Source organism: Bos indicus x Bos taurus, chromosome 15 (assembly GCF_003369695.1).
Source record: "Bos indicus x Bos taurus breed Angus x Brahman F1 hybrid chromosome 15, Bos_hybrid_MaternalHap_v2.0, whole genome shotgun sequence".
In the NCBI taxonomy this organism is placed as follows: Eukaryota; Metazoa; Chordata; class Mammalia; order Artiodactyla; family Bovidae; genus Bos; species Bos indicus x Bos taurus.
The window spans coordinates 55,804,938-55,827,874 of NC_040090.1; the positions used below are offsets into that span (position 1 = coordinate 55,804,938).

Genomic DNA, 22,937 nt, shown 5'->3' on the forward strand with positions numbered 1-22,937 from the left:
TCACACTCAACGCTGTCAACCCAGAGATCGTGGTGGCTGAAACAGCTCTGGTCACGCTTTGTATATATAAGCTCACAACCACCAATCGTGGAACTCTGACTATGGGTCAGGGAGTTTGTAGGCTTTGCAGCAGTTGCAGAGAAAGGCCGAATGAAGATCCTTAGAGGCCCCAGATGCACAAAAGTTGGTGAGGGACTTCCCAGGTGGTCCAGTGGTTAAGAAGCCATCTGTCAATGCAGGGGACATGGGTTTGATCCCTAGTCCAGGAAGATTCCACATGCTGTGGGGGAACTAAGTCTGTGCGCCAGAACTACTAAAGCCTGCATGCTCTAGAGCCCAAGCTCCGCAACAAGAGAAACCACCGCAGCAAGAGAGGCCACCGCAACGAGAAGCCTGCCCACCGCTGCTGGAGAGGAGCCCCTGCTCACCGCCACTAGAGACAGCCCGTGCGCAGCAACAGAGACCCAGCACCGCCATAAACAAAAATAAATAAGATTAATTTTTTTATAAGTTGGTGGTTTTCTCCACACATTCATTATTGAAAAGAAAACATGAAACAATAAAAACAAGTGTAAGCAAGTCCAATGGGGAGGTTCTGATTTTGCTCATGATAATTACGTTAACAATAGAAAATAGTAGTTCTCATCTCTAGCATAAACCATAACGTGGTTCTCTCTTCTCTGCCAGACTCTGAGCACCGACCTATTTCTCCTCCTGGCGATCTGGCCTGATCTCTGAGCTAGATACTCACATTTTACGGCCTCTCTGATAAATCTTTGACAGGTCTAGGGCCACATGACTGGCAGATGGAGGAGCTAGGCGTTGGGTGCAGGCTGGCTGTCTCCAAAGTTCTTCACAGCACACACATGGCTTGGCTTCTTCAGGAGGCTGGCATCCAGACAGAGGAAGAGGATCGTCTGGGCTGGTGAGACTGCAGCTGGAGCCTGACGATCCCTTTGGGGCATCAACTAGCTGAACTGTCTTCTGAGGAGGGTCCTGTGGGAAGTGAGTGGTCTGGAAGCAAGACACATAAAGAACAAAGAAACTGATGATCAAAATAATAATAATGGATGAATGCATGAAGACAGCTAACATTTACCATGCACTTACTATGTGCCAAACCCTGGGCTGAGGTCTTCATGGGTTCCAACTTGTCTAGAACTCACAGCTATATATGATGGCATCCCTATTTTACAGATGAGGAAACTGAGGCTTGGTGGGACCTGCCTGAGTTTGCACTGCTGCTGGCAAAGCCAAGGTCCGTGCAGGTCTAAGGCAGTGTGACCCTGTGCTTCAGAGGAAGGGACCCAGGGCCATCAGGTGGACATGAGCAGGAAGCAAAACTTGGCCTCATGTGAGTGAGTCCTTAGCTCCCAGGCTATGATGACCCAAGACTGGAGTGAGCTCCCTGTCACTGGAAGTGTTCAAGGTGAAGGAAAAGGACCAGCAGGTAGAATCCTCTAGGCGAGATGGGCTCCAACCTACCCAGTATGACCTAAGTGTCCAGGCCTGAACTGAGGACCCCCTCATGCCCCAACCAATGGATGGATGAGCCAGTCTAGCTGGAGGGCGCGGGCCAGGGGAGAGGAGTCCAGAGTCCAGGCATGTCTTCCTTCTGGACCCGTACTCCATGCAGGGAGGACCTCTTCTGTCCACTCAGCCTCTAGGGCACGTGGCTTATATTTGTGACTTGATTGAATATAACAAGAAATGAACGGGAAAGCTGGACTGAACAGGAAAGCTGCCATGATGTGCAATTTCCCAGAAGGGTCTCAGGCAGAAATCTCAGTTGTCTATACCTTCCACCTCCCAGCCACTCCCCCTGCTCCCCACCTCCCCCTGAATTCCACTCCAACAATTTTCAGGTCTATTTGCATGAGCTGTTTATGCTACTTAGCACCACATAAAAATAGGTCAACCTGCCTGCTTCTTACCCCAACCCTGGGCTGTGGCCCTCCCCTATCACTTTTTTTTTTGCAGGTTGTGGATTGGAAGTTGCCAAATTGTTCTTGGAAGAGAGTGAGAGGCAGAAAGCAAGCAGCAGGGAGAGAGGGGTGGGTGAGGGGGTCTCCAGGCTGAAGCACAACCCAAGGTCACTGGGCACCTTCTCTTCCTGTGGGGCAGAGAGCTCTGCCCTCCCTGGGATCCTAGGTTGGCAGGGGTGGCTGGCGGGACTGAGGGTGAGAGAGCTGTCCAGCTCTGTCTGGTTCACCCCACCTTGTCCCTGGCTATTCTGCCTCACCCTGGGCCTGGAGAGAGCATGAGAGAGACTGGGGGCGGGGGGGGGGGCGGGTGGCACAGGTAGGTCAGGTGTGTTTGCCTGAGCCAGGGGAGGAGCCTTGGAAATACCTGTCTCCAGGCCACAGAGAGGAAGAACGGCCACCTCTCACCATTAGCCTGATTCATTGCTGTCACGGTTGAACTCCAGGGGGGCAGAATCAGCCAGATCAAGCCAACTGGCTGTTGATTTTATGGAGCCAGCCCCAGCCCCGTGCCTGGTTGCACAATAGCGGGGCACCGGCCAAGGCAGTGATGGCAGAGCAGGTGATGCTGCGATCAGGTGTCCTGAAGGACTCACGGTGGTAGGGGCTGCCGGGCAGTTGGCCCTCTGCGCCGTCCAGAGGTGCAGAGGGGGTTCCTGCCTCCCAGCCAGTGCCTGCTGGAACTGAAAAAGGCTCAGGACACCCCTTGTGTTCCTTCCAGCTGTGTGATCTGGGCCAGACCCTAGCATCTTTGTCAGTTTCTGTCTCTGTAAAATGAAGTCTTTCCTAGCCATGGGGTAAGCTGGGCTCCTGTGTAGTCTCGGGAGCTTTGGTTTCCTCAACTGCATAATGGGTCCATCAGTATCTTTCCTGTTCCCTCACAGGGTCAAAGTGAGACTATGGACATAAAAATACTGAAAAATTTACATGTATATATTATGTTATTGTCAACTGAAAAAAAACATACAACCTAAAAGTTGAGGATTATGTTTTATTTGGGGGTATTATTGAGGACTATTAAAAACCCATCATTTTGCCAACAAAGGTCCATATAGTCAAAGCTATGGTTTTTCTAGTAATGTACAGATGTGAGAGTTGGACCGTAAAGAAGGTTGAACACCAAAGAATTGATGCTTTTGAACTGTGGTGCTTCAGAAGACTCTTGAGAGTCCCTTGGACAGCAAGATCAAACCAGTCAATCCTAAAGGAAATCAACTGTGAATATTCATTGGAAGGACTGATGCTAAAGTTGAACCTCCAATCCTTGGACCACCTGATCCGAAGAGCTGACTCATTGGAAAAGACCCTGATGCTGGGAAAGATTGAGGGTAGGAGGAGAAGGGGGAGACAGAGGATGAGATTGTTGGATGGCATCACTGACTCAATGGATATGAATTTGAGCAAGCTCCAGGAGATAGTGAAGGACAGGGAAGCCTGGCATGCTGCAATCCATGGGGTCACGAAGAGTCAGACACAACTTGGCAACTGAACAACAATGAAAAATTACTGAGGACTGTAGTCTGGGAGATGGCCTCTCAAGTAGCTCTGAGAACTGTTGCAAAGAGGTAAGAGAGAAACCAGGATATATAGGAGTTTCTACTGGAAAAAAAAAAAGTAGCTAAACATGGAAAGATCACTGCTTAATCATAAAAACCAGCCATCCCAAGTTAAGGATCTTAGTGCCTTTCTATGTATGGGAAGATGCAAGATTCTGGGCTTATTGAAATCATTCCTTCGATATGCATCTTAGCTATCTAGGGCCAATACGCTGTTTTTCTCTACCCTGAATTCCCTCAGGGTGCACTGTCGTGAGCAGTGGCTGCTGGTTTGATGGAGGGCAGCATTCTTTACTGAAACGGCAGGCAACATTTTTTTTTGGTCCACATTATTAATATTTTATTACCATTCAGGTCCTCTGTGCCCTTTTTTGTGATAGCAGGGTTCCCCTTCTGTCCTGTAGACTGGGGTTCAAGTTCTAACATATCTACATACTGTGAGGGTCTGCTTCTCCATGAGTATCACAAAACCTGCTTGGATGAGTGGGATGAATGAAACAGAGAGACGAGAGTTCTTCAGAACTGTTGAGAATGATAACATGGACGGAACTGCTACCAAGTGAGCAGAGATGGGGGCCAGACTCCAGACCTGGTAATCTGTGCGCTCGAAGAAGCCAGGACAGACTTGGTAGTCTCTGAAGTCAAAGACAAAGATGATTACAAAGCCAGATGTGAGCTATTTGGGCCATGGCAGTGGAATCCAGAAGGTCATGGAGGAAGGGTAGGAACAGCAGAGGGTGGGTCTGCTCCTGGTGGTCTTCCTGGAGGTGGTGAGCTTGGAGCTACTTTTCAGAGATAAGGAGGAATGTGGTTACTGGAAGGAGAATGTCTGCCACTGGAGAGAAACAGCCTCTGTTCTCGTTCAAGCCCAGACGCAAGTTCTTAGAAAAGTCAAGAATGCATTTCTCTCCAGGGTATTCACTGCGGGAGAGGTGGGTCAAACGGGTTTGCCCTTGTCACCAGCTGTAGAACCAGAAGAGGACGTCCCCAGGTCCCACTGCTCAGGGAGCAGGAAGGCCTGGGTGACCTTGACTTTGAGTACATTGCCCCTTGGCAGCTCCCAGGACCTGTGTGCCCCACAGCTCAGGCCATCTTGATGCCAACTGTTAAGGAATGGACCCTCCAGGGCCCACCTCCTCCCAGCCCTGACTTATAAGACCCCAGTCACCCTGGCATCCACAGCCACAGCCAGAGACAGTGTTCCCTGGGGTTTGGGGCCTCTGGCAGCACAGCTGTGGCCTGAGAGTCACCACGTTCCCTGCTAGGTGACCACGCGTGCCACGCAGCTGAGGACGGACCTGAGCCAGGAACCGGACTTTCTAGGGGCTCCTGGCTTCTCTCCAACTGCGAGCCACCACCGGGAGGACTGGTGAGCCAGCCTGGAGTCCAAGGCTGTGGCCGCTGCCATGCAGCTCCCAGGTCCAGGGCTGGTGGATCTGGAGGATCCTATCCCAGGGAGGCTGGCGATGAGGGCCTTTGCCTCGATGCTGGAGACAAGGCTCAGGCGATGTCCCAGCCTCTCAACTCTTCACCCACCAGCCCAACCATGAGCACCCCAGACGGCTGCCCAAGGCTGAGGAGTCGGGGGACGAAGGAGGCCTGCTAGGGAAGATGGGAGGCTGAGGCACGCCAGCTGAGGACACTGTGCCTTTGGACAGGCTAGTGCTGAAGGTGGGGTCTGGGAGTTGGGACCACCTCTCCATGTCGCCCAAAGAGCTCCTTGATTTCTGGGTCTTGGGGAAAACAGCAGAGCGTGCCCCTCTTTGGCTCCAGCCTGGAACAACAGACAAGAGAAGAGCGGTTGGTGGCGTGGGGGTGGGGCGGGGATCTTTGCATTGTAGTCTCTGGATGAAAGAATTGTGTTCCCACCTCGGTTGCCCCCATATCCCAGAAGAGACTGGAAGAATAATAAAAAGGGCCAGACGCCAGCAGGTAACAGCCATGTTGTACAGGGTGTCGGGGGAGGAAGGGAAGTTTCGGGGTGCCGGGTGGGTGGTTGGCTGGCAGAGATCATGCTGAGGGTCATGGGCAGAAATGTGCCCCAAGAGCCCACTTTAAAGATCACCCTGCTGGGGACAGCCTGGGCAAGAGATTAACTTTGAGTGTTCTTGTCTCCTGGAGGCCTGCCTAGGGTGAGGGTCGTGAAGGTGGCACCTATTAGGACCCTCTTGGCCAGGCCTTATCCTACATCACCTCTATTCCTGTGACAGCCCTACAGGGTAGGTGCTATCACCCCATTTTACAGATGGGAGAAGGATGCATAGGATGAAGTGTGGGTGCATGTGCCTGCAGGGACCCCTGACCTTCCTGAAGAGACATATAGGGGGAGAAGCTCCCCTGGGCTTCTCTGGGGGATGGTGGGCCATGGTCCAGGTTGAAGGAGCCAACACTTCCCTGGAAGAATGTAGGATGTCTCAGTGTCAGCTAGGCTGATGAGCTCAGTCAGGACAAGGAAGGGCTGGGTGTGAGTGAGGGGAGAGGGGCAGGACCCCCTTAACTTGTAACATCTGGCTTCCCCTGAATGCACAAGGCAAACACTTTTATGAAAATTTCTGCAGGGCTCCAAGTGAAGCGCTGGAGGGGAGTTGAGGGGCAGGGATGGGGAACTCCCAGGAAGGACTCTAGGGGAGCTGCTGACAGGGGATGGGGGTGGTGCTGGCCACCCACTGCCTCTCTGTAGGGACAAACTAGTTCCTGCTACTTATTAGAGAGCAGGGGAGTCATAAGAAGAGGTTGCATTAGGCACACTGTTAGTCTGCCTGTGCCACTGGCAAAATTATTTCACTTCTGGAACCAACTCATTCATTTAATAAAACCGGGGGTCCACCCAGAGCCAGGCCCTGTTCTGGCACTGGGGATCTAGGAACGAGCACGGCAAACAAAAATCCTTGTTCTCCTGGAATTTAGTTTCAGTTGAGAGAGAAGTGAGAAGCAACTTAAGGAAAATATAGAATTTATCTGCTGTAATAAGTGCTATGAAAATATAATAAGGCTAAGAAGGGATTTGAAATATTACAGAGTAGGTGTGTAAATTATAGGCTAGGATGCAAGGAAGGGACATTGCCTGAGCAAGTTCAGCCAAGGAGTCTTCTGGAAGAAGTGTCTTCAGGAAGAGAATAGCAGGTGCAAAAGTCCTGAGGCAGGAGTGTGTCTGGAGGGTCAGAGGATCATCAAGGAGACCAGCATGGCTGGAATAGAAGGGGCAGGGAAGTCATTAGAGACAAGGTTGGAGGGGTCACTGGGGCCAGATGCAGAAGGGCTTCTAGAATACAAGAACGGTTTTGGCTTTTACTTAAGGCTTCCCCAGTGGCTCAGTGGTAAAGAATCACCTGCAAAGCAGGAGACACAGAAGACGGGTTCAGCCTCTGGGTCAGGAAGATCCCCTGGAGGAGGAAATGGTAACCCACTCCAGTATTCTTGCCTGGAAAATCCCATGGACAGAGAAGCCTGGCAGGCTACAGTCCAGGGGGTCGCAAAGAGTTGGACACGACTGAGTAACTGAGCATGCACGAATGCACAGTCCTCAGAGGGTGTGAGCAGGAGAGTGAATCCTTAGTAAAGTGAGGGAGTTGGGTGGGATGACCTTGGAAGCTCGTTCTAGTTATCAGTGACACAGGGCTCAGGGTCTCCATTTGGGATGGAGATGCCTTTCTTCACAGCGTTCGTGTCTGGGAGTGTGTATATGTGTGTGTGTGTGTGAGAGAGAGTGTGTGTGGGGGGGGTGGGGGTGGGGGTGGTGGGAGTGGTCCTGGCTGACGTCTCTATTTTCTTTCAGGGCCACTGATAAGTCAGCACCAGGCAACCTCTAAAGGCCTATCTGGTCCTGAGATTCAGGAGTTTCTCCAAGTTCCCAGCCTGGGGGATGTCTGTGCTGTGGCTCTGGGCTGTGAGCATGCAGGTTTCCACTGGCAGCATGTGACCGGGGGTGGCGGCGGGGGTGGGGGGCGGCTGTGTGGAGGCGGCGTCTGGTGAGCAGCTGGGCCCCTGGGCAGCCTTCTGGGTGGCGGGAAAAAGAGGAAGGAGCCCAGAGGTAGGGCTGCCTGCTGGGGCGGGTATGGCTCCCCAGGACAGATCTCATACCAGCCAGACAACTCCCCCCAGGTCTGCCTGTCTCCGTTTCCAGTATTTTCCAGCCCGGGTGGCTCTCTGGGGGTACATTAGTCATCCCCTAGGGGCAGGAAGTGTTGATAAGGAGGGACAGAGCGGTGGGTGTCATCTGACCAGAGCCCAGGCCAGACCCGCACCTTGCAGACCCTGCTGTTCACTGTCTGTGTTGGGGCGACCCACGAGGGACCGAGGAGGAGCCTGTAGGAGCCTGTGGTCCCCAGTGAGCCTCACAGACTGCTTGCTGCAGCCTCCCTCCAGGCCCTGACAGGGGCCCCAGTGGCCAGAGAACAGGCCTCGCTGAGCTGGGGGCGGGGGACACTGCTTGCCCTCCGGTTCCCCCGGGTGGCTCCTGGCTCCAGCTGGGAGACGGGCCCTCCCACTAAAAGTGCTGTCTTCCGGCCGCCCCACCCTGCGGCACCAACCAGCATCCCTTGGGGCCTCGTGAAACTGCTGGTGTCTCCAGACAGACAGGCAGGTCTGACCTCACAGCCTGAGCTCAGACCCTGGGGGCCAAGCGAGGAGTCCCAGCTGAGGAAGCCCAGGTTCCGCACCCGCCTCTCCTCGTAGCCCCAGCTGCTCCCCATCTCCGCCCAGCTCCCGGGGGAGACACGGGAGGCTGCAGACGGTGCCCTGGGCCCAGTGCCAGGGCCAGAAAGCACTCCCTCCCCGCCGGGGCAGCTTCCAAGGGGCTGCCCACCATCCTGTCCAGTCTCAGGGATCTCTGGGCTCCAGAACAGGCCCTTGAGGCCGCATACATCGGGGCCAAGGCCAACTGAGCTGGGGGAAGAAGGTGTCACTGGGGAGAGGTTTGGGGGAACCCCTGCGTGCCCCTGAGTGTCTCTCTCAGACGACCCAACTCCAGGGACAGGGGAAGATCGGGGACTCTGATTCCACGGGCTGAGGCCCCGGCCAGGGACTTCTTGGCTGCTGGTGACCTTTGCAGGTGCCCCGGGCTACATGGAGGCATTTCACCCCTGTGTGGGGGCTGTGGTTTGTTTGTGGACACTCACAGCTCCCCTCCTTTCTCAGGTGCTCTTGGAGGTCAGAGAATCTGCCCCCTTCTCACGTGGAGCCCAGCCCAGCCCGCCCCGGCAGGCAGGCACGAGGTGAGGGCTCCGTTGCCAGCCCCTCCTCCCTGCCTTTGTCTCTTCCTGCCCGTGGGCTCAGCTGGTTTGTGGAGAGAGGGAGGGCAGCTCTTCGCATTCAGGCCCTGGGTCACTAGCACCTCACGACTCTCTCTTCTTCTGAAGACACAGCCAGCAGCTCCTGCTATGGACAGGTGGTACCTGGGTGAGTGCCCTGAACCCCGTCCCCCCACCTCACCATCCTGGATTCTGACACAAGTGTCCACCCCATCACTTTCAAGAGCACCCCCCAGCTCCCCAGGAATATAGGGAAAGCAGCAATGGGGAGAGGCACGATTTCTAAATGAGGGCATCTCCTTCTGGGGGCCTGGGCGTGCTGTCATCTCTGCTCCCAGCATCTCTGAGCTGTCAAGAGCTGGGAAGGCAACTTGTCCACAGCCCTCATTCTCTGTCGGTCATCTGTAGGAACTCTGAAGCCAGACTGCTAGGCTCAGAGCTTGGTTCTCCTACTTCCCACCTGCCTGACTTCTGGGAAGTTATTTAACTTCTCTGTGCCTTCATCTACAAAATGGGGATGATAATGATGCCTTCCCTGCCTCATCAAGTTGCTGTGATGATTAAATGAGTTGGTTTTTATAGAGTCTTTAGGACAGTATCATGCACACACAGTTAAAAATGTAACAATTGTAGATGTAGCTATTGATTTGCTGTTGTAGCTATTGATTTGCTCCCTATTTCTCTTTTATCTCCTGCCCATCTCTCTACCTATCATCTAGCATAACCATTGATCTATCTATGTATCTATGAACTTTCCACCTATTTTTATACTCCAGAAAGAATCCACGGTAGCTTACAAAGATAGACAACATGTACTAAGGGAGCAAGATAATGTATAATAAGGGGGGATCAGTGTCTGTGTGGAGAGCCCCAGGAGTTTGGGGAGCACAGTCATGGGGGTCTGGCTTTCTGGCCCTGGATTTGTCTGACTGGGTGTTTCAGGCAAGTCGCCCAGTCTCCCTGCCCTCAGTCTTCCTGGGCTGTCCACTGGGGATCACGGCACTGGCTGGGCCAGCTCCAGGGGTCCTTGTGGGGGCAATGAGCAGCTCAGTTTCTTTACCCGTGGAATGGAGCAAACGTGGAATTAGCAGGACAGTGTGTGCAAGAGCCTGACACATGCTCAGTGCCTGCCAAGTGTCAGCTCGGTTGCGTTTTCATGAATTTCCATCACTTGGCCTTGGAAGCCGAAGAGGTGAATGGGTGCCTCAGCTTCTGGTCTGCAGGCCATGACAGTCTGTCTTTCTATCTCGCCCCCATGTTCATTTTGCTGGAAAGTGGGTGGCTTTCTTGGTGTATAACAGTTAACAATAATGACACCTACTGTGTACCAGGCCCCCCACCATGCCCTTCACTGCATTATCCCACTTTCTCTTCACAGCAACCCATTTTACAGATGAGGAAACTGAGGCACACAGAGATTAAATAACTTGAGAGGGGCCGCATGCTTAGCAAGTGGAGGAGCCAGGAAGTGAACTCAAACCTTGATCCCCTGTCACTACTCCAAGAGGATTAATAGATGGAGTCCTTTTGAAGGGCTAACCTGCCCTTGGTGGACAATGACCTCTGACCTTGGCCTTTTAGCTACAATTGAGCATCAGCCTCTTCTGGAAGCCAATCTGATTGATTAGAACTCAGCCAGGAATATGAGCATCCACGGAGGACCTAGCACCGGGGTCCCCAATGTGAATGGGGCCACAGTAGAGGGAGAAGGAGTCCCTGCCTCCCAAAGCAAGGGCCTGGCTGTCAGTTTTCACCTTGCCTCTCACCAGCTGTGTGCCCTTGAACCACGGCCATACCCTCTCTGTGCCTCAGATGCCTCATATATAAAATGGGGAAATAACACAAAGTACCAGGAAATAACAGTTAGAAACATGTTTTTCATATCATAAAAGCAAGGTGTTCTCTCCATGGTCTGGCTCAGCCCCTTCCCAAAGAAGCCTGTGGTGTAGCCTGGGGACTGGCATGGAAGCTGGGCTTCATGGCTGGAGAAGGACGTGCCAGAGGCTGCGGGGACAGAGGGCTTAGTGAGGGATGATTGGAGCCCTTCTGACCGAGGTGAGAGCTGTTAGATGTGGCCTGGATGGAGGAAAAAGGTACAAAGGAAAGGGCGTTCCCAGGCATGAAGGCCTGGAAACCTGCACAGTGCACCGGGGGAGTGGGGCGGGGGCTCGGGTGGGTTGTGCACTGGGGGGCGGGGCGGGGGCTCGGGTGGGTTGTGCACCGGGGGGCGGGGCGGGGGCTCGGGTGGGTTGAGGGGCCAGGCACCCTGGGATCACCTCAAGAAAGCCCCGAATGCCAGGCGCCAGCCGCACCAGCAGCCTGCACAGTGCTGGGAGATGTGGGCAGCTGCTAGGGTCGAGGGCCTCTGTGGGACCCCCGACCTTGTCCCCCGCAAGCTGTAGTACGTGCTGAATGCATTTCAAACCCCCCGCTTCCCTACTGTCAGGGCCCCAGCTGTGGCTTCTCCACCTGGCGGGTGGACCCCATGGCTCTTCTCTCTGGAAATTTCCTTTGGGAGGGTTTGGAAAGACGGCTAGCTCCTCCCTGCTCCCGCTGCCCCTGCACCTCCTCAGGCCTCAGCGGGAGCCCCACTGTCCACACCCAGGCTTTTCTTGTGACCAGGGTAAATATTACCTGGCACTGTTAATGTTTAATGCCCCCACCCCATCTCTGGCCACCCCACAGCCGGGCAGTCTCCCCAAAGCAGAGGCAGCGGGAAGAGGGCAGCGGGGACGGGCCTGGTCTGTGGGGGAAATGGCAGAGTTGACAGATGACGGTGAGTGCGTGTGTGTGCGTGTGTGTGCGTGCGTGTGCATGCGTGTATGTGAAGCAGGAGGTGCTTGGACCATCTTTGAGGGGTGAATAGGACCCCCTCTTCCATCTCCTGGCACCCCTGCCTTCCAGAGCACCCAGCACCCCTCTCTCGTACCATGCGTGCCAGCCTCCTCTCTAAGAAAATCTGCTTTTAAAAGAGGATCCCACCTTAACACCAAAGCAATCTAGCTTGAATGGTGGAAACATGGGTGCCAAGTAGGAGCTGCTGGGGCATGGGGGGTGGTGAGCATGCATCTTCTGGACTAAACCGAGCGCAGGAGGCAGATGGGGGTGAGGCGGGGCAGCAGTGGGGCCCCGGTCAGCCTTCTCAGCCTGGCTTTAGGATGAGAGCCCCCAGGTTCAGGACACAGGCCTAGAAGGCATCCTGCAAACAAGGGCAGTTGGGTCTGGAATTTAGTGGGCCTTCTGTGGACTGTGGTGGTCTTTGAGCCAGATCTAGAAAAGCTGAGGTCTTTGGGTGGGGTGGGCTCTCCCAGTGGCTCAAGACGAGGTGGTCAGGGAGGATGCAGTTTCCTGGAGCGGCAAGAGGAGTGGTGAGTCCTGTCATGGCTCTGACACTAATGTCCGTGTGACCTTGAACAAGACTTGAACTGAAACTGGGGAGACAACCTCAGAGGCCTTCTGCATGGGGACAGGTGCCTGGGGCCCCCTCAGGCCCTTCAGTGGACCCCTCCTAACCCAAACTCTCCTGGCCCAGGGGGTGAGCTGGGCTCACCGGACCCCACCGCCCAGGGCCCAGTCCAGCACAGCCTGGGAGGTGAGGACTGGCGCATTCCTTTGACCTTGGGCACTGCTTCCCTAGCACCAAGAAGGGGCTCAAGTAGGGCAGAGAAGAGAGGCCACCACAAGACATGACAGAAAAGCTCTGGCCGGGTGCCCTCCAGCTGCCCAATAACAAGTGCGCTCAGTTTACAGGTGGGAGGGCAGAGCCATGACCTCTGCTGGGGGCTGCAGACTGGATGGGACCACCCGTATTGAAACGTCTCCTTCCTCCTGACCATGTGAGAGGCAGCACAGCAAAGGGGTGAAGCACCTCGATTTTTAACAACAAATGGCCTGGGTTCATTCCCAACTCTGCCCTTTTCTAGCTGTGTGACTCTGAGTGAGTTGCTTAACCCTGCTACGCCTCCATTGTCTCATGGATGATATTGGAATAATATTAATGCCTCACAGGATTGTTACGATGGTTAAATGAGCTATTGCTTTGTTAGCCTCCGTCTGCCACATGCCAATATACTGTTTCTGAAATAAATTTGCTTTCCCCTAAGGATAGCAATGTAGGATAGAAGGATCTAGAAACAGAGGTCCAAGACTCATTTCTGCCTCCAACTTTTACTGGAACTTTAGAGAAGTCTTCAGACTGGGCCTTGGTTTCTTCCTGTTCGGTGAACATTAAGGTTCTACTTAATTATTCATTGGTTCTCTTCACAAATATTCGCCAAGTATTGGTTGCCCCAAAAGTTGGTTTGGAATTTTCCATAAGATGTTATGGAAAAACCCAATATGTTGTGGCTGATTAGTCATATGGAGAGAGGTTGCTGCTGAGGCTTATGGAAGATGCTTCTGTGGCCTCCCAGAAGTGCCAGCCCCACCCCACCCCCAGGCACGGTGGGTCCCTGCTTTGGAGGCTCAGTGGTGGGTCCCAAGCCGACCGTCAGGAGCCACGGAGAGCAGATGGTGTCACCCACAGTGGCATGACCACCCCTGCTCCTGGGATGTCCCTCCAGCAGCTTCCCCTGGCCCCCCTGAACCTCTGGGGGTGCTGGGACTGGAAGCACGGGAGTCCCCCTGTTTCTGTGGCTCACCCCACCCCCCACTGGCTCTCAGGTGGCAGCCCCAAGGAGAACGAGGACCCATTCTACTATGGTGAGTCTGGCGGGCCCCCTCCCACCCTTCCTGAGTGATCCGCCCCCCCCACCCCAAATCCACCACCACGCATCCACAGTTCCTGGCCTCTCCCAGCCCTGGGTCATGTGCCCCATCTTCCTGAGTTATTACTGTGGGGCTAGGGGAAGGGTCTGGGGTCACCCATCCCATCTCCCCGCCCTCTCCTTCCCCAGACTATGAGACCGTCCGCAATGGGGGCCTGATCTTCGCCGCCCTGGCCTTCATCGTGGGGCTCGTCATCATCCTCAGTAAGTGGGGCCGTCCTGTATAAGGGGCTGCTGAGGGGGGCACAGCTCCTCAAAGCCGCTGAGCACACTGGCTTCCCGGGTGGGGAGGGGAGAGCCTCTCTCTTACCCCCTTCCCGGGCGCCCTTGCCTCTCCCACAGAGGATGTGAGAACCTGATGCAGAGGGGGCTGTTGGTCCCCAGACCACCCAGGAGATGCCCTTTCTCCCGAGTGCGCCCTCTAGTGGACCAGAGGGGTGCCGCCGAGATGGGGAACTGGCTCCTGCTGGCCCCGGGAGGCTCCAGTGCCCTTGCGGCAGGGGAAGGGAGGGAACCAGCCTCCACTGGACGCTCCCTCCCCCAGAACTGAGCGCTTTCTTGACCCATTAATCCTCTTGGCAAACTGAGGGATGGCCGCCACTGTCGCCACTTTCCAAATGAAAAAACCAGACCCGCAGTGGTAGGTGCAGCAGCCTGCCTGAGGTGCCGCCGCCAGATCGGAAGCAGAGTGGGTTCCGAAGCACCTCACCCCGACCCCGGCCTGCTGCGGGAAGGCAAGCACCCCTGGCAGCCCAAGGTCTTAGGCTCCCTGCTGGTTTACTGTGGATCCCTTACTCCCTGGGCCTTAGTTTGCTCATCTGTTAAATGGGGATGATCCCTCTTGTCTCACAAGGTTAGGGCTGGCAGTCAAAGACGCGACAGCCAAGGGAGTAGTGTAGGTATGGGGTGTTCTAGCGGAGAGAAAGCTCTTTGCCTTACCCGGCCCCAAAAGGCACACAGCAGGGGCTTAATAAATGCTTGCGGACTGGTGCAACCAGAAGAAAAATACTCAGAAACACGCCGGTGAAAAGAAGATGCAGAATGTAGCACATCTCCTTCCAAGTCCTGGGATTCTAATGGGCATGTTAGATGCTGCACCCCCCCCCCCCCCGACCCCGACCCCCGCTGCCTCCACTGATGGCTCCAGTCTACCGACAGGGCCAGCCTGCTCGATTCCCTGGCGGTTCCCTGAGGGCCTGCCTCCCGGATTCCCCTGGCGGTTCCCTGAGGGCCCCGCTGTGTTGTGGCTGAGCTCGCAGTGGCGGAGGCGGACGGGCGTGAGCAAGGGTTTTTGCCCTGGACTTTCTGCGGTTCTTCTCGAGCAGCTTCTACATGCCCAGTGGGGCGTGGGGTGGGGCACGCTGTGATGGCTCAGTCTCAGCACCATTCCTATCCCGCTCATAATCCACCACGGACTTCCCTGTAGCTCAAACGGCAAAGAATCTGCCTGCAATGCAGGAGACTAAGGTTCGATCCCCGGGTTGGGAAGATCCTCTAGAGAAGGAAATGGCAACCCTCTTCAGTACTCTTGCCTGGAGAATTCCACGGACAGAGAAGGCGGCCCACAGTCTGTGGGGTCGCAAAGAGTTGGACACGCCTGAGTGACCAACACAGACACACACACAGTCCACCATGGCGCCGCCGCCACAATGTTTGCGGACTGCCCAGCTGGCTGACTTGGACTTCTGAACGCTTGTGGTCCAGCCATATATAAAGAGAGACAGTCAGCTGTGGTCTCCGAGGCGGACACGAAGCAGCGCTGGCAGGAGGAGGGGAGGAGGGGCTACGGAGCTGAGGCCTCCAAGGTAGAGAGGGTCTCCTTGGCAAACTAACCTCGTTTCTCTCTTTAAGGCAAAAGATTCCGCTGCGGGGCCAAGAGGCAGCACCGGTGAGTGCCGGCCGGCCGGGTGACTGATGGAGGTGGGCGGGGAGGGGTGGGAGGGGTCGGCGGAGGTTTGGCTCTCTCAGGCTGGTGAGGAGGGTCCCCAACCTCAGGGAGCCCTGAATCCCTGCCCCCTCCACCCCACTACCTTTTCTTACCTGTCTGCTTTCCTCCATCCCAGGCAAATTCCTGAAGATGGGCTCTAAGGAGAGGTAGGTTTGCGAGGAGCGGGCAATGGCTCTGGATAATAAGGAAAAGGGTCTTTCATCCATCAGTCAGGTGTCTGTCACCCTCATATGGGTCTTTTCCTTGTTGGTTTTTAAAATTTTTTTATTAGAGTATAATTGCTTTACAATATGTTAGTTTCTGTACACCAACGTGAATCAGCCATAAGTATACATATATCCCGCCCACCTCTTGAGACTCCCTCCCACCCCTCTAGGTCATCGCGGAGCACCGAGCTGAGCTCCCGGTGCTCCCAGCAGCTTCCTGCTATCTATCTGCTTTGCACATGGTCGTGTGTATAGGTCAGTCCTATTCTCTCAGCTCGTCGCCCCCGCTCCGTCCCACTTGTGTCCACACATCTGTTCTCTATGTCTGCGTCTCTATTCCCACCTTTTTAAAATGATGGCCCAAAAAACAGAAAAAAAAAAAAAATGCCATAGTATGTGTGACCAAGGGAGGCTGCAGAGATGCGCCAGAGGAAGGTAAGGTGAAAAAGGGATGAAACGGAAGTCCCAGCCTCTGCAGCCCTGCTCACAGCCCCCATCCTGCCTTTCTGTTTGCAGAGCCAGTCGTGCCCACCTTTGCACCAGGGCTGCTTAGAAGTCTTTCCTGAGCTGTAGACCTCTATCCCAGCACTGCCAAGCCCTCTGCTGAAGGAAGCTTCAGGCTCCACGTGACCCCTGGGTGGGCTTCACCTCCTTCCACCCCGTGTTAATAATAAAGCCGGCCTCAGAGACGGCTCCTTCCCTGGCCTCCTCCCTCGCTCCTTCTCTCCTGTAACTGCCGCCGTCAGCTCCTTCAAGCTGGAGTCAGTACTCCTGGTCTCTGGCTTTTCGCGTATTCGCTCACGTGCCCGCGCCTGTGAAAGTAAGAAGTCCAATGTCATCATCTCCGGGCCTCTCCTCACCCCCCAAATTGCCGAGAGCCCCTGGGACAGAGGACTCAGCCTGCCTTCCGAATGCCAGGCAAAGAGAAAGCCAGACGGCCGAAGGTCACAGGTTCAAAGCCCTTGGGTCGTCCGGGGCCTGGGTGTGGCTCCAGTGGGAGTCGCTGCGGCCCTGCCCTGGGCTGCCCGTGTTTTAGTTGTTTGTGGGCACATTATGTGCTCTGCCCCCATTTCCCCAAGTGCACCGGCGTGCCAGGATGGGTGGGTCTAGGGATCTTGGGCAGGGGGGTCCTCAGCACATGCTGTCTCCTCATCCCTCACCCCCAACTGTGATGCCAAGCTCCAGCCATGCCCTTTCCACTCTTGGGGCCAGGGAGGCCTCAAGTTTGACCTAATCTCATCCACCTCTCAGTACTGGCTTGGTTAATTTCAGGGTCCATTCAGAGAATGGACAGTGAGGGTGGGGCCTCTGTTAACCTTTCCCCCAGCCCCCTGTCCATGCCCTTAGGCCTCCACCCTACTTCAACCAGAGATGGTGTCAGGCTGCCCCTCCCACCAGCCCCTGACTTCCTGATGCCCATGGCCCCCAGACAGCACAGCACGATGCCCGTTTCGGGCACTTTCTGCCCTCTGGTAGGAGCCCATCTCCCCTTTCCCTCCCTTCCCTCTGAGAGGGGAGAGGCGGCTCTGAGGCTGGATGGGGTGGTGGGATCATGGCACCACCCAGTGTCCATTTCCTCATCTGAGTTTTTGAGCATCCAAGGGAAGGCGGAGGGATTGGCCCGAAAAACCAAGACAACAGCAAGTCAGCAGAGTTTGAAATGAACAAGCAGGGCACTGGAGGCGGTGTAGGCCGCACTCAGCTTGAGAATTGAGTTCTTTGTCTTAATCCACTGTCCCCAGGACCACCAACCCTCACAGATTCACAGAAGGCTTGGGCACCGAAGGCCTGTAGGGAGCAAAGTAGACAATCCTTAATTTTCAGGAAGAGAAACTGAGGTCCTGAGAAAGGCAGCGACTTGTCCAGGTGACACAGCCAGCCGGTGTCAGAGCCAGAGCGACACCCCAGGTCTCTGGCTCCATTTCAGAGTCCTTCTCACTGACCCCGTGGGTTGGGAGGAGACACTCCAGTGAGACACAGAGTGGAAACCTTGGCTCTTGCAACTCAGGGCCAAGGTCTTTGTGACATCCTGCTCTGAATGTGGGCTCACGGATGACAAATAAAACCTGACAGGCCAACCCCCTAAATAGAATTCAGGATTTCCAAGACACTGGAGCTGTCCACGATAGTGGGATAAATGAATGGGATGGGGCAGGTCCAGCCATGGGGGATTTCAGGGAGGGGAGCTCCTGAAATTTCTTGGATGTAGCAGCAAGGCAACCAGGAAGAAGGGTATTCCAGGCCTGCGGCTCACCTGAGGAGGAAAGCCGTGGAGAGGAGTCATGTTTCTAGAAGGTTCCGTACACAGGCCCCGAGCCTGCCAACCCAGCTGCCTTGGAGGGGGCTGGTTCTGGGTGAGTCACTTCGGCCTCTGCCCCTGCTGTAAAGCCCTCCATCCTCGTGAACCATGAGGTTTCCCTGGATCCCAGGCTGTTACCCTGGAGCACCCGGGGTGCTGTGCAAACTACCCAGTGTCCCCTCCAGAACTGTCAAATATTAACCTTAGGGTAGGCCCATGCCAGCTGTTTCTTAAGCAGCTCCCAGGAGAGCAGCCGCTGCTGAAAGCCACAGATCCGGGTAACCTTCAGTGTCCTCATGAACACTCTCCCCCTCCCTCTCCATGAAGGTCACAAGGACTGGGAGCTACTGAACTTTCACTTCACTCTGGGATTTTCCACAATTCATACACAAATTAAGTCACGAATAAACACCAAGACTGGGACGTGATTGAATGAATTACTTTTAATCATACAACAGTGACAAAAACAGCTAGTCTGAGGGCATGCAATTCCGTTTGTCACCACCAGAGGGAGGATGTGTCTTACTCCAAATCCTTTTCAAAGGGCGTTTTCAACTCAGTCTAGGGGCTGGGAGAAGAGGGAGACAGAGGATGAGGTGGCTGGATGGCATCACTGACTTGACGGTCGTGAGTTTGAGCAAACTCTGGGAGATGGTGAAGGACAGAGAAGCCTGGCATGCTGCAGTCTATGGGGTCGCAAAGTATAGAACACAACGGAGCGACTGAACAACAAAGGGCTGGGAGTCCTTTGCTGGAAGAAGAGGCCTCCGGGTCTACCCGGTGCCCTGGTTTCCCAGGAACGCCCTGGGCCCTTTCCATTCTGTCTGCACACCCCTCCGGTGTAATTTGCCATGCTCTGGGGTCTTGAGCCTCCATGGAATGTAGAGACCCTCTGTGATCTACATAGATTCCTCGACTTGGGGTAGTTATGTAGCCTCCAACCACATAGTTTGATTTAATCAGTGTCATGAACAGGACCTGGAGAGAGGTGAGCAAGAAAGGAGAGTCCCCAAGAGCCCACCCTGAGCATCCTCCTGGCCCCAACCTGTCCTAGGGAGTGGGTTCCCTGGGCTGATAGGGATAGGGTGGGGTTGGGGTGCTGAGCTGAAGAGAGGTCCAGGGCAGAAGGGACTGTTGAGGCTCCCCCCCACCCAGGCCCTCCTCCCACTCACCCCTGCTGGAGAGATTAATGGCCTCCCTGTTGATCCTCGGCTCCCGGCAGCTGAGGTCTGAACGGCAATTCAGCAGGGCTCTGCCCGGTGGTGACCTGCTCCTTGCCAGGCGCTCATTCTTCATCGTCCGCCTGACAAACACCCGGGGGGGAGAGGGGGGAGGTGGAGATCAGAGGCCAATGCTACAGCCGCCTGGCCTTGTCCTGTCATCACAGTGAGTCTCTGGCTGGGAAGATGGATCGGGCCCAGGCCTTGGAGCCAGGGCCACAGCAGCCACAGGGCCTTGGGAGGGGAATCACGGAGCCAGGGACTGGACTGAAACAGCCAGGGAGGTGGCCAAGTGACCCAGCCTTAGAAGAAACCCTCAACTCGGCCTCGGTGTTCCCCGCCCCCACTGGGGACACTCAATATCCTCTGCAGTTGAGCGGCTGAGGGCGTGGGACGAAAACCTATTTAGAACTTGGGACCTTGGGGTCCATGACCTCAGCTTGACACTGGGGGCCCCGGGGGTGGGGGGCACCTGGGGAGGTCGCCACAGGAAACCAGGTAGGGGCTTTTCTCCAGGGGTGGACGGGCCTCGTGCCTGGACAGCACTGGAACCTGCTGCACCCAGGGTGGTGGCTCCCCAGGGTCTGATTCGGTAACTTATTTAGGGGGGAATTTCAGGCTGCCTGCTCTGACCCTACATGACCTCCCCACTCCCCCGGAGGGCCCGGGGCACTCCTGGCTGCTGTTGGCCTCTGGAGCTCTTAAACTTGGTTCCTGTTTCAAGAAATTCTTGCTGTTGCTTCCCCGAAGGGCTTCCTTGGTATCACCAGGAGGAATTCCCCAGGTGAGGTGGCCGAGGGGAGGTTAGAGGAGGGAAAGTTTCAGGCTGGGGCAGCAGTCTGAGGCCCGGAACTTCATTGGCAGTGCTGTCCATGCTGGGGACGCTGGTCTCCCTGCCAGCTTTGGCCTCTGCCTCCTGTGTGACCCTGAAACACTTTCATCTGTCTCTGGACTTGGCTTTGGAAAAAGCAAACACAAGACCAAAATTGCAGGTGTTGGCTTCAGAGTCAAGGGGCTCTAGGAAGGGGTAAATGGGACCTGTAGCTGGTCCCCTTGTTACCCCCAGCCCCTAGATGAACAGTGCCCAGGGAGGCTGGGGGTATACACACACACACACACACACACACACACACATGTTCACTCCCTCCTAGCAGTTAAAACAGATTTACCCAGCAAGTGATGAAGGCAGACAAAAAAGACACACTTGACAAAGCAAAGGAGATGAGGCTGGCTTGGCCCACAGCCAGGAGCGTGTTGTATTCTCTGTGGTCTTTGTTTCCTGAAAGGCCTATCAATCAGTAACAGAGTCGTGCCAAACCCAGCTGCCTGGAGCCGAGTGGACCCCGCCCTGAAGTAAATAACATTTCAGGTCTCCTGTCCATGGACCATCTGCTCCTGAAGCAGTGAGTCACATCACTGGGGAGTGGCCTCGGCCCTCAGACGCCCGCCCCGAGCAGGACGCGATGGGTCCCGCGGGGTCTCAGCGACTCCTGGACCCTTTCTGAACCCTGCTCCCAGGGGACCTGTTGGAGATGCTGCGTCTCTCGAAACTCTGACCATTTCTTCACATCTGTCTGCCTCACGGTCTGCGAACCACATGAGGGTGGGGGTGGCATCTAATGGTTTACCCACCCGTCCCCAGCGCTGCGCCCATCAGAGGCGTGTAGTATACGCTCAGTAAATGTTTGTTGACTGAGCTCGTGACTGGCTGACCAGAGGAACGAATGAGTGATCACCCGCAGCTGCACCTGCTGTTTCCCAGCTTCTCAGGGGGCAGGGAGAGCTGCTGGGCATTGCAGTCCGGTCAGGTGGCTGGTGGTGTGTCTGTGTGCACCCCTGGAACCTGAGCCAGGAAGGGGCTACTAAGGGCCTGTCCTAGTGACAGCCAGCATTTTGTCCCTGATGAGACAGTTAAGATCACAGGCTCTGGAATCAACCCGCCTGGATGTGAGCCGGGCCTGACCAATTGTGATCTATGGGATGGTGGCTATGTCCCCGCCCACCCCCAATCTCAGTTTCCCCCAGATAGAGAAACAACGTCTGACTTGAGGAGTTCGGGCTCCAGACTGGTCCTCGCTGACCGGCGGCTGCTTTGTTTATACACTCGAAGATTCTCCCAATGTGGACATCTGGTGCTCCTGAACTCTGCAGGCACCCTAGCCCTTGTCCTTAATGCCTGACCGGCCAGTGCAGTCTTCTAGAACACTATTCAGGGCCAGGAGGCAGAGGCCTTGAGTCCACGCTCAGCCCGACACCCATGAGCACGATTTGGGCCACAGTGTGGACGTGGCCTGACCCGTCCTGGGAGGCCCCACCACCTGGACCCTCTGCCAGCTTGGCTGGGCTCACCAGCTCCCCTGAGATCAGTGGAGGGCGGTCTATGGCTGCTGTATGGGGACCAGGGAGGGTTTGTGGAAAAAATTTGTGTGTGTGTTGGGAGTGTGAGTGTGTGTGAGTGTATGTGTACATACATGTGTGCTGTATGTTAGAACTGGGGAGAAGCCAGACAGGCCAGGCGATGGGGGGCCTGCGTGGACCCAAGAGGCTGCGCCCACCATCTGGGGCATGGGGAACAGGCAGCTCCACCTTGCCAGCCACTCTCTGGATCACGACCCCTCAGCTGAGCATGAGGGCTGGGTTCTTAGAGGACACGCACACAGCTAGGCAGGGGGTGAGCGTGGATCCCGGATTCACTGTGAGGCAGGGCTTGGGGTGAGGGGCAGCCGTGTGGTGGAGAACCCGAGCCTGCCCCGTCCCTTCTTACGGCGCTAGGGGGAGGCAGATAACCAGATTCCCCATGCAGTGGCTGGGAATGGAGATGTCCACAGGGAACTGGAGACTGACTGCAGTGCCAAGACAGCGGGATGTGCCCTCCAGAGCCACACAGCCGCCAGGGCCCAGGCAGAGGGACGGGGAGGCGGCTCCTGGGCTTCACACTGCCCTGCCCTCCTCTTGATCTGATGTTTTTCCTCCTCTCAAACCACACAGTGAAAACGATCAGAGCAGGAATACTACAGCAGAAGAGGCGTGGAGGGCGATGGAGCACAGACTTGGGTCTGGAGCCTGGCTCTGCCACTGACTAGCTGGGCAGCACGGGGCCCGCCCCTTAGTGTCTCTGACCCTCAGTTTTCTCATCTGCAAAATGGGGATCACAATGCCCAATGCATTAAAGAGATTGAGCAAGATCTTTTGTGTAAATAAGATTGGGGACTTCACTGGTGGCTCAGTGGTAAAGAATCCACCCGTCAATGCAGGAAACATGAATTCGATCCCTGATCCGGGACGATCCCATGTGCCACAGAGCAACTGAGCCCCTGCACCACAACTATTGAGTCTGTGCTCTAGAGCCTGGGAGGCAGAGCTACTGAAGCCCGTGCACCCTAGAGCCTGCGCTCTGCAACAAGAGAAGCCGCAGCAGTGAGAAGCCCTGGCACCACAACTAGAGAAAGCCTACCTGCAGCAACAAAGTCCCAGGGCAGCCAAAAATAAATACATAAAAATTATATTAAAAAACCAAGATTGGTAAGCCATAAAGCACTACAGAAGTGCAATGTGGGTTTTAATTGCAGTGTGAAGCAATATCAATCAAGGTTTTCACTGGGTTGGGTGATTACATGCATTTCAATATAATTCAGCAAAATATGTATTAGACATTTGAATATCAAGTATGTGCCAGGCACCATGTTAGGTATTTTAATAAGCTTAAGTGGA

At 55.2% G+C, this 22,937-nt stretch overlaps 1 protein-coding gene across 2 annotated transcripts; it reads left to right on the forward strand.

Annotated features, from left to right (window-relative positions):
- The first annotated feature begins 8,787 nt into the window (after positions 1 to 8,787).
- Positions 8,788 to 16,412, forward strand: FXYD2 (FXYD domain containing ion transport regulator 2). 2 transcript variants are annotated; one of them, XM_027563617.1, is made up of 6 exons: positions 8,788 to 8,935; positions 13,450 to 13,488; positions 13,683 to 13,757; positions 15,405 to 15,441; positions 15,617 to 15,647; positions 16,224 to 16,412. In XM_027563617.1, the coding sequence occupies exons 1-5, from the start codon at positions 8,917 to 8,919 to the stop codon at positions 15,639 to 15,641; spliced, it is 195 nt and encodes a 64-aa protein (XP_027419418.1). In that variant the 5' UTR covers positions 8,788 to 8,916; the 3' UTR covers positions 15,642 to 15,647; positions 16,224 to 16,412. The 2 variants fall into 2 exon arrangements, with proteins under 2 accessions (XP_027419418.1, XP_027419417.1); XM_027563616.1 differs by lacking the exon at positions 8,788 to 8,935 and adding an exon at positions 11,145 to 11,563.
- The last annotated feature ends 6,525 nt before the right edge of the window (positions 16,413 to 22,937 follow it).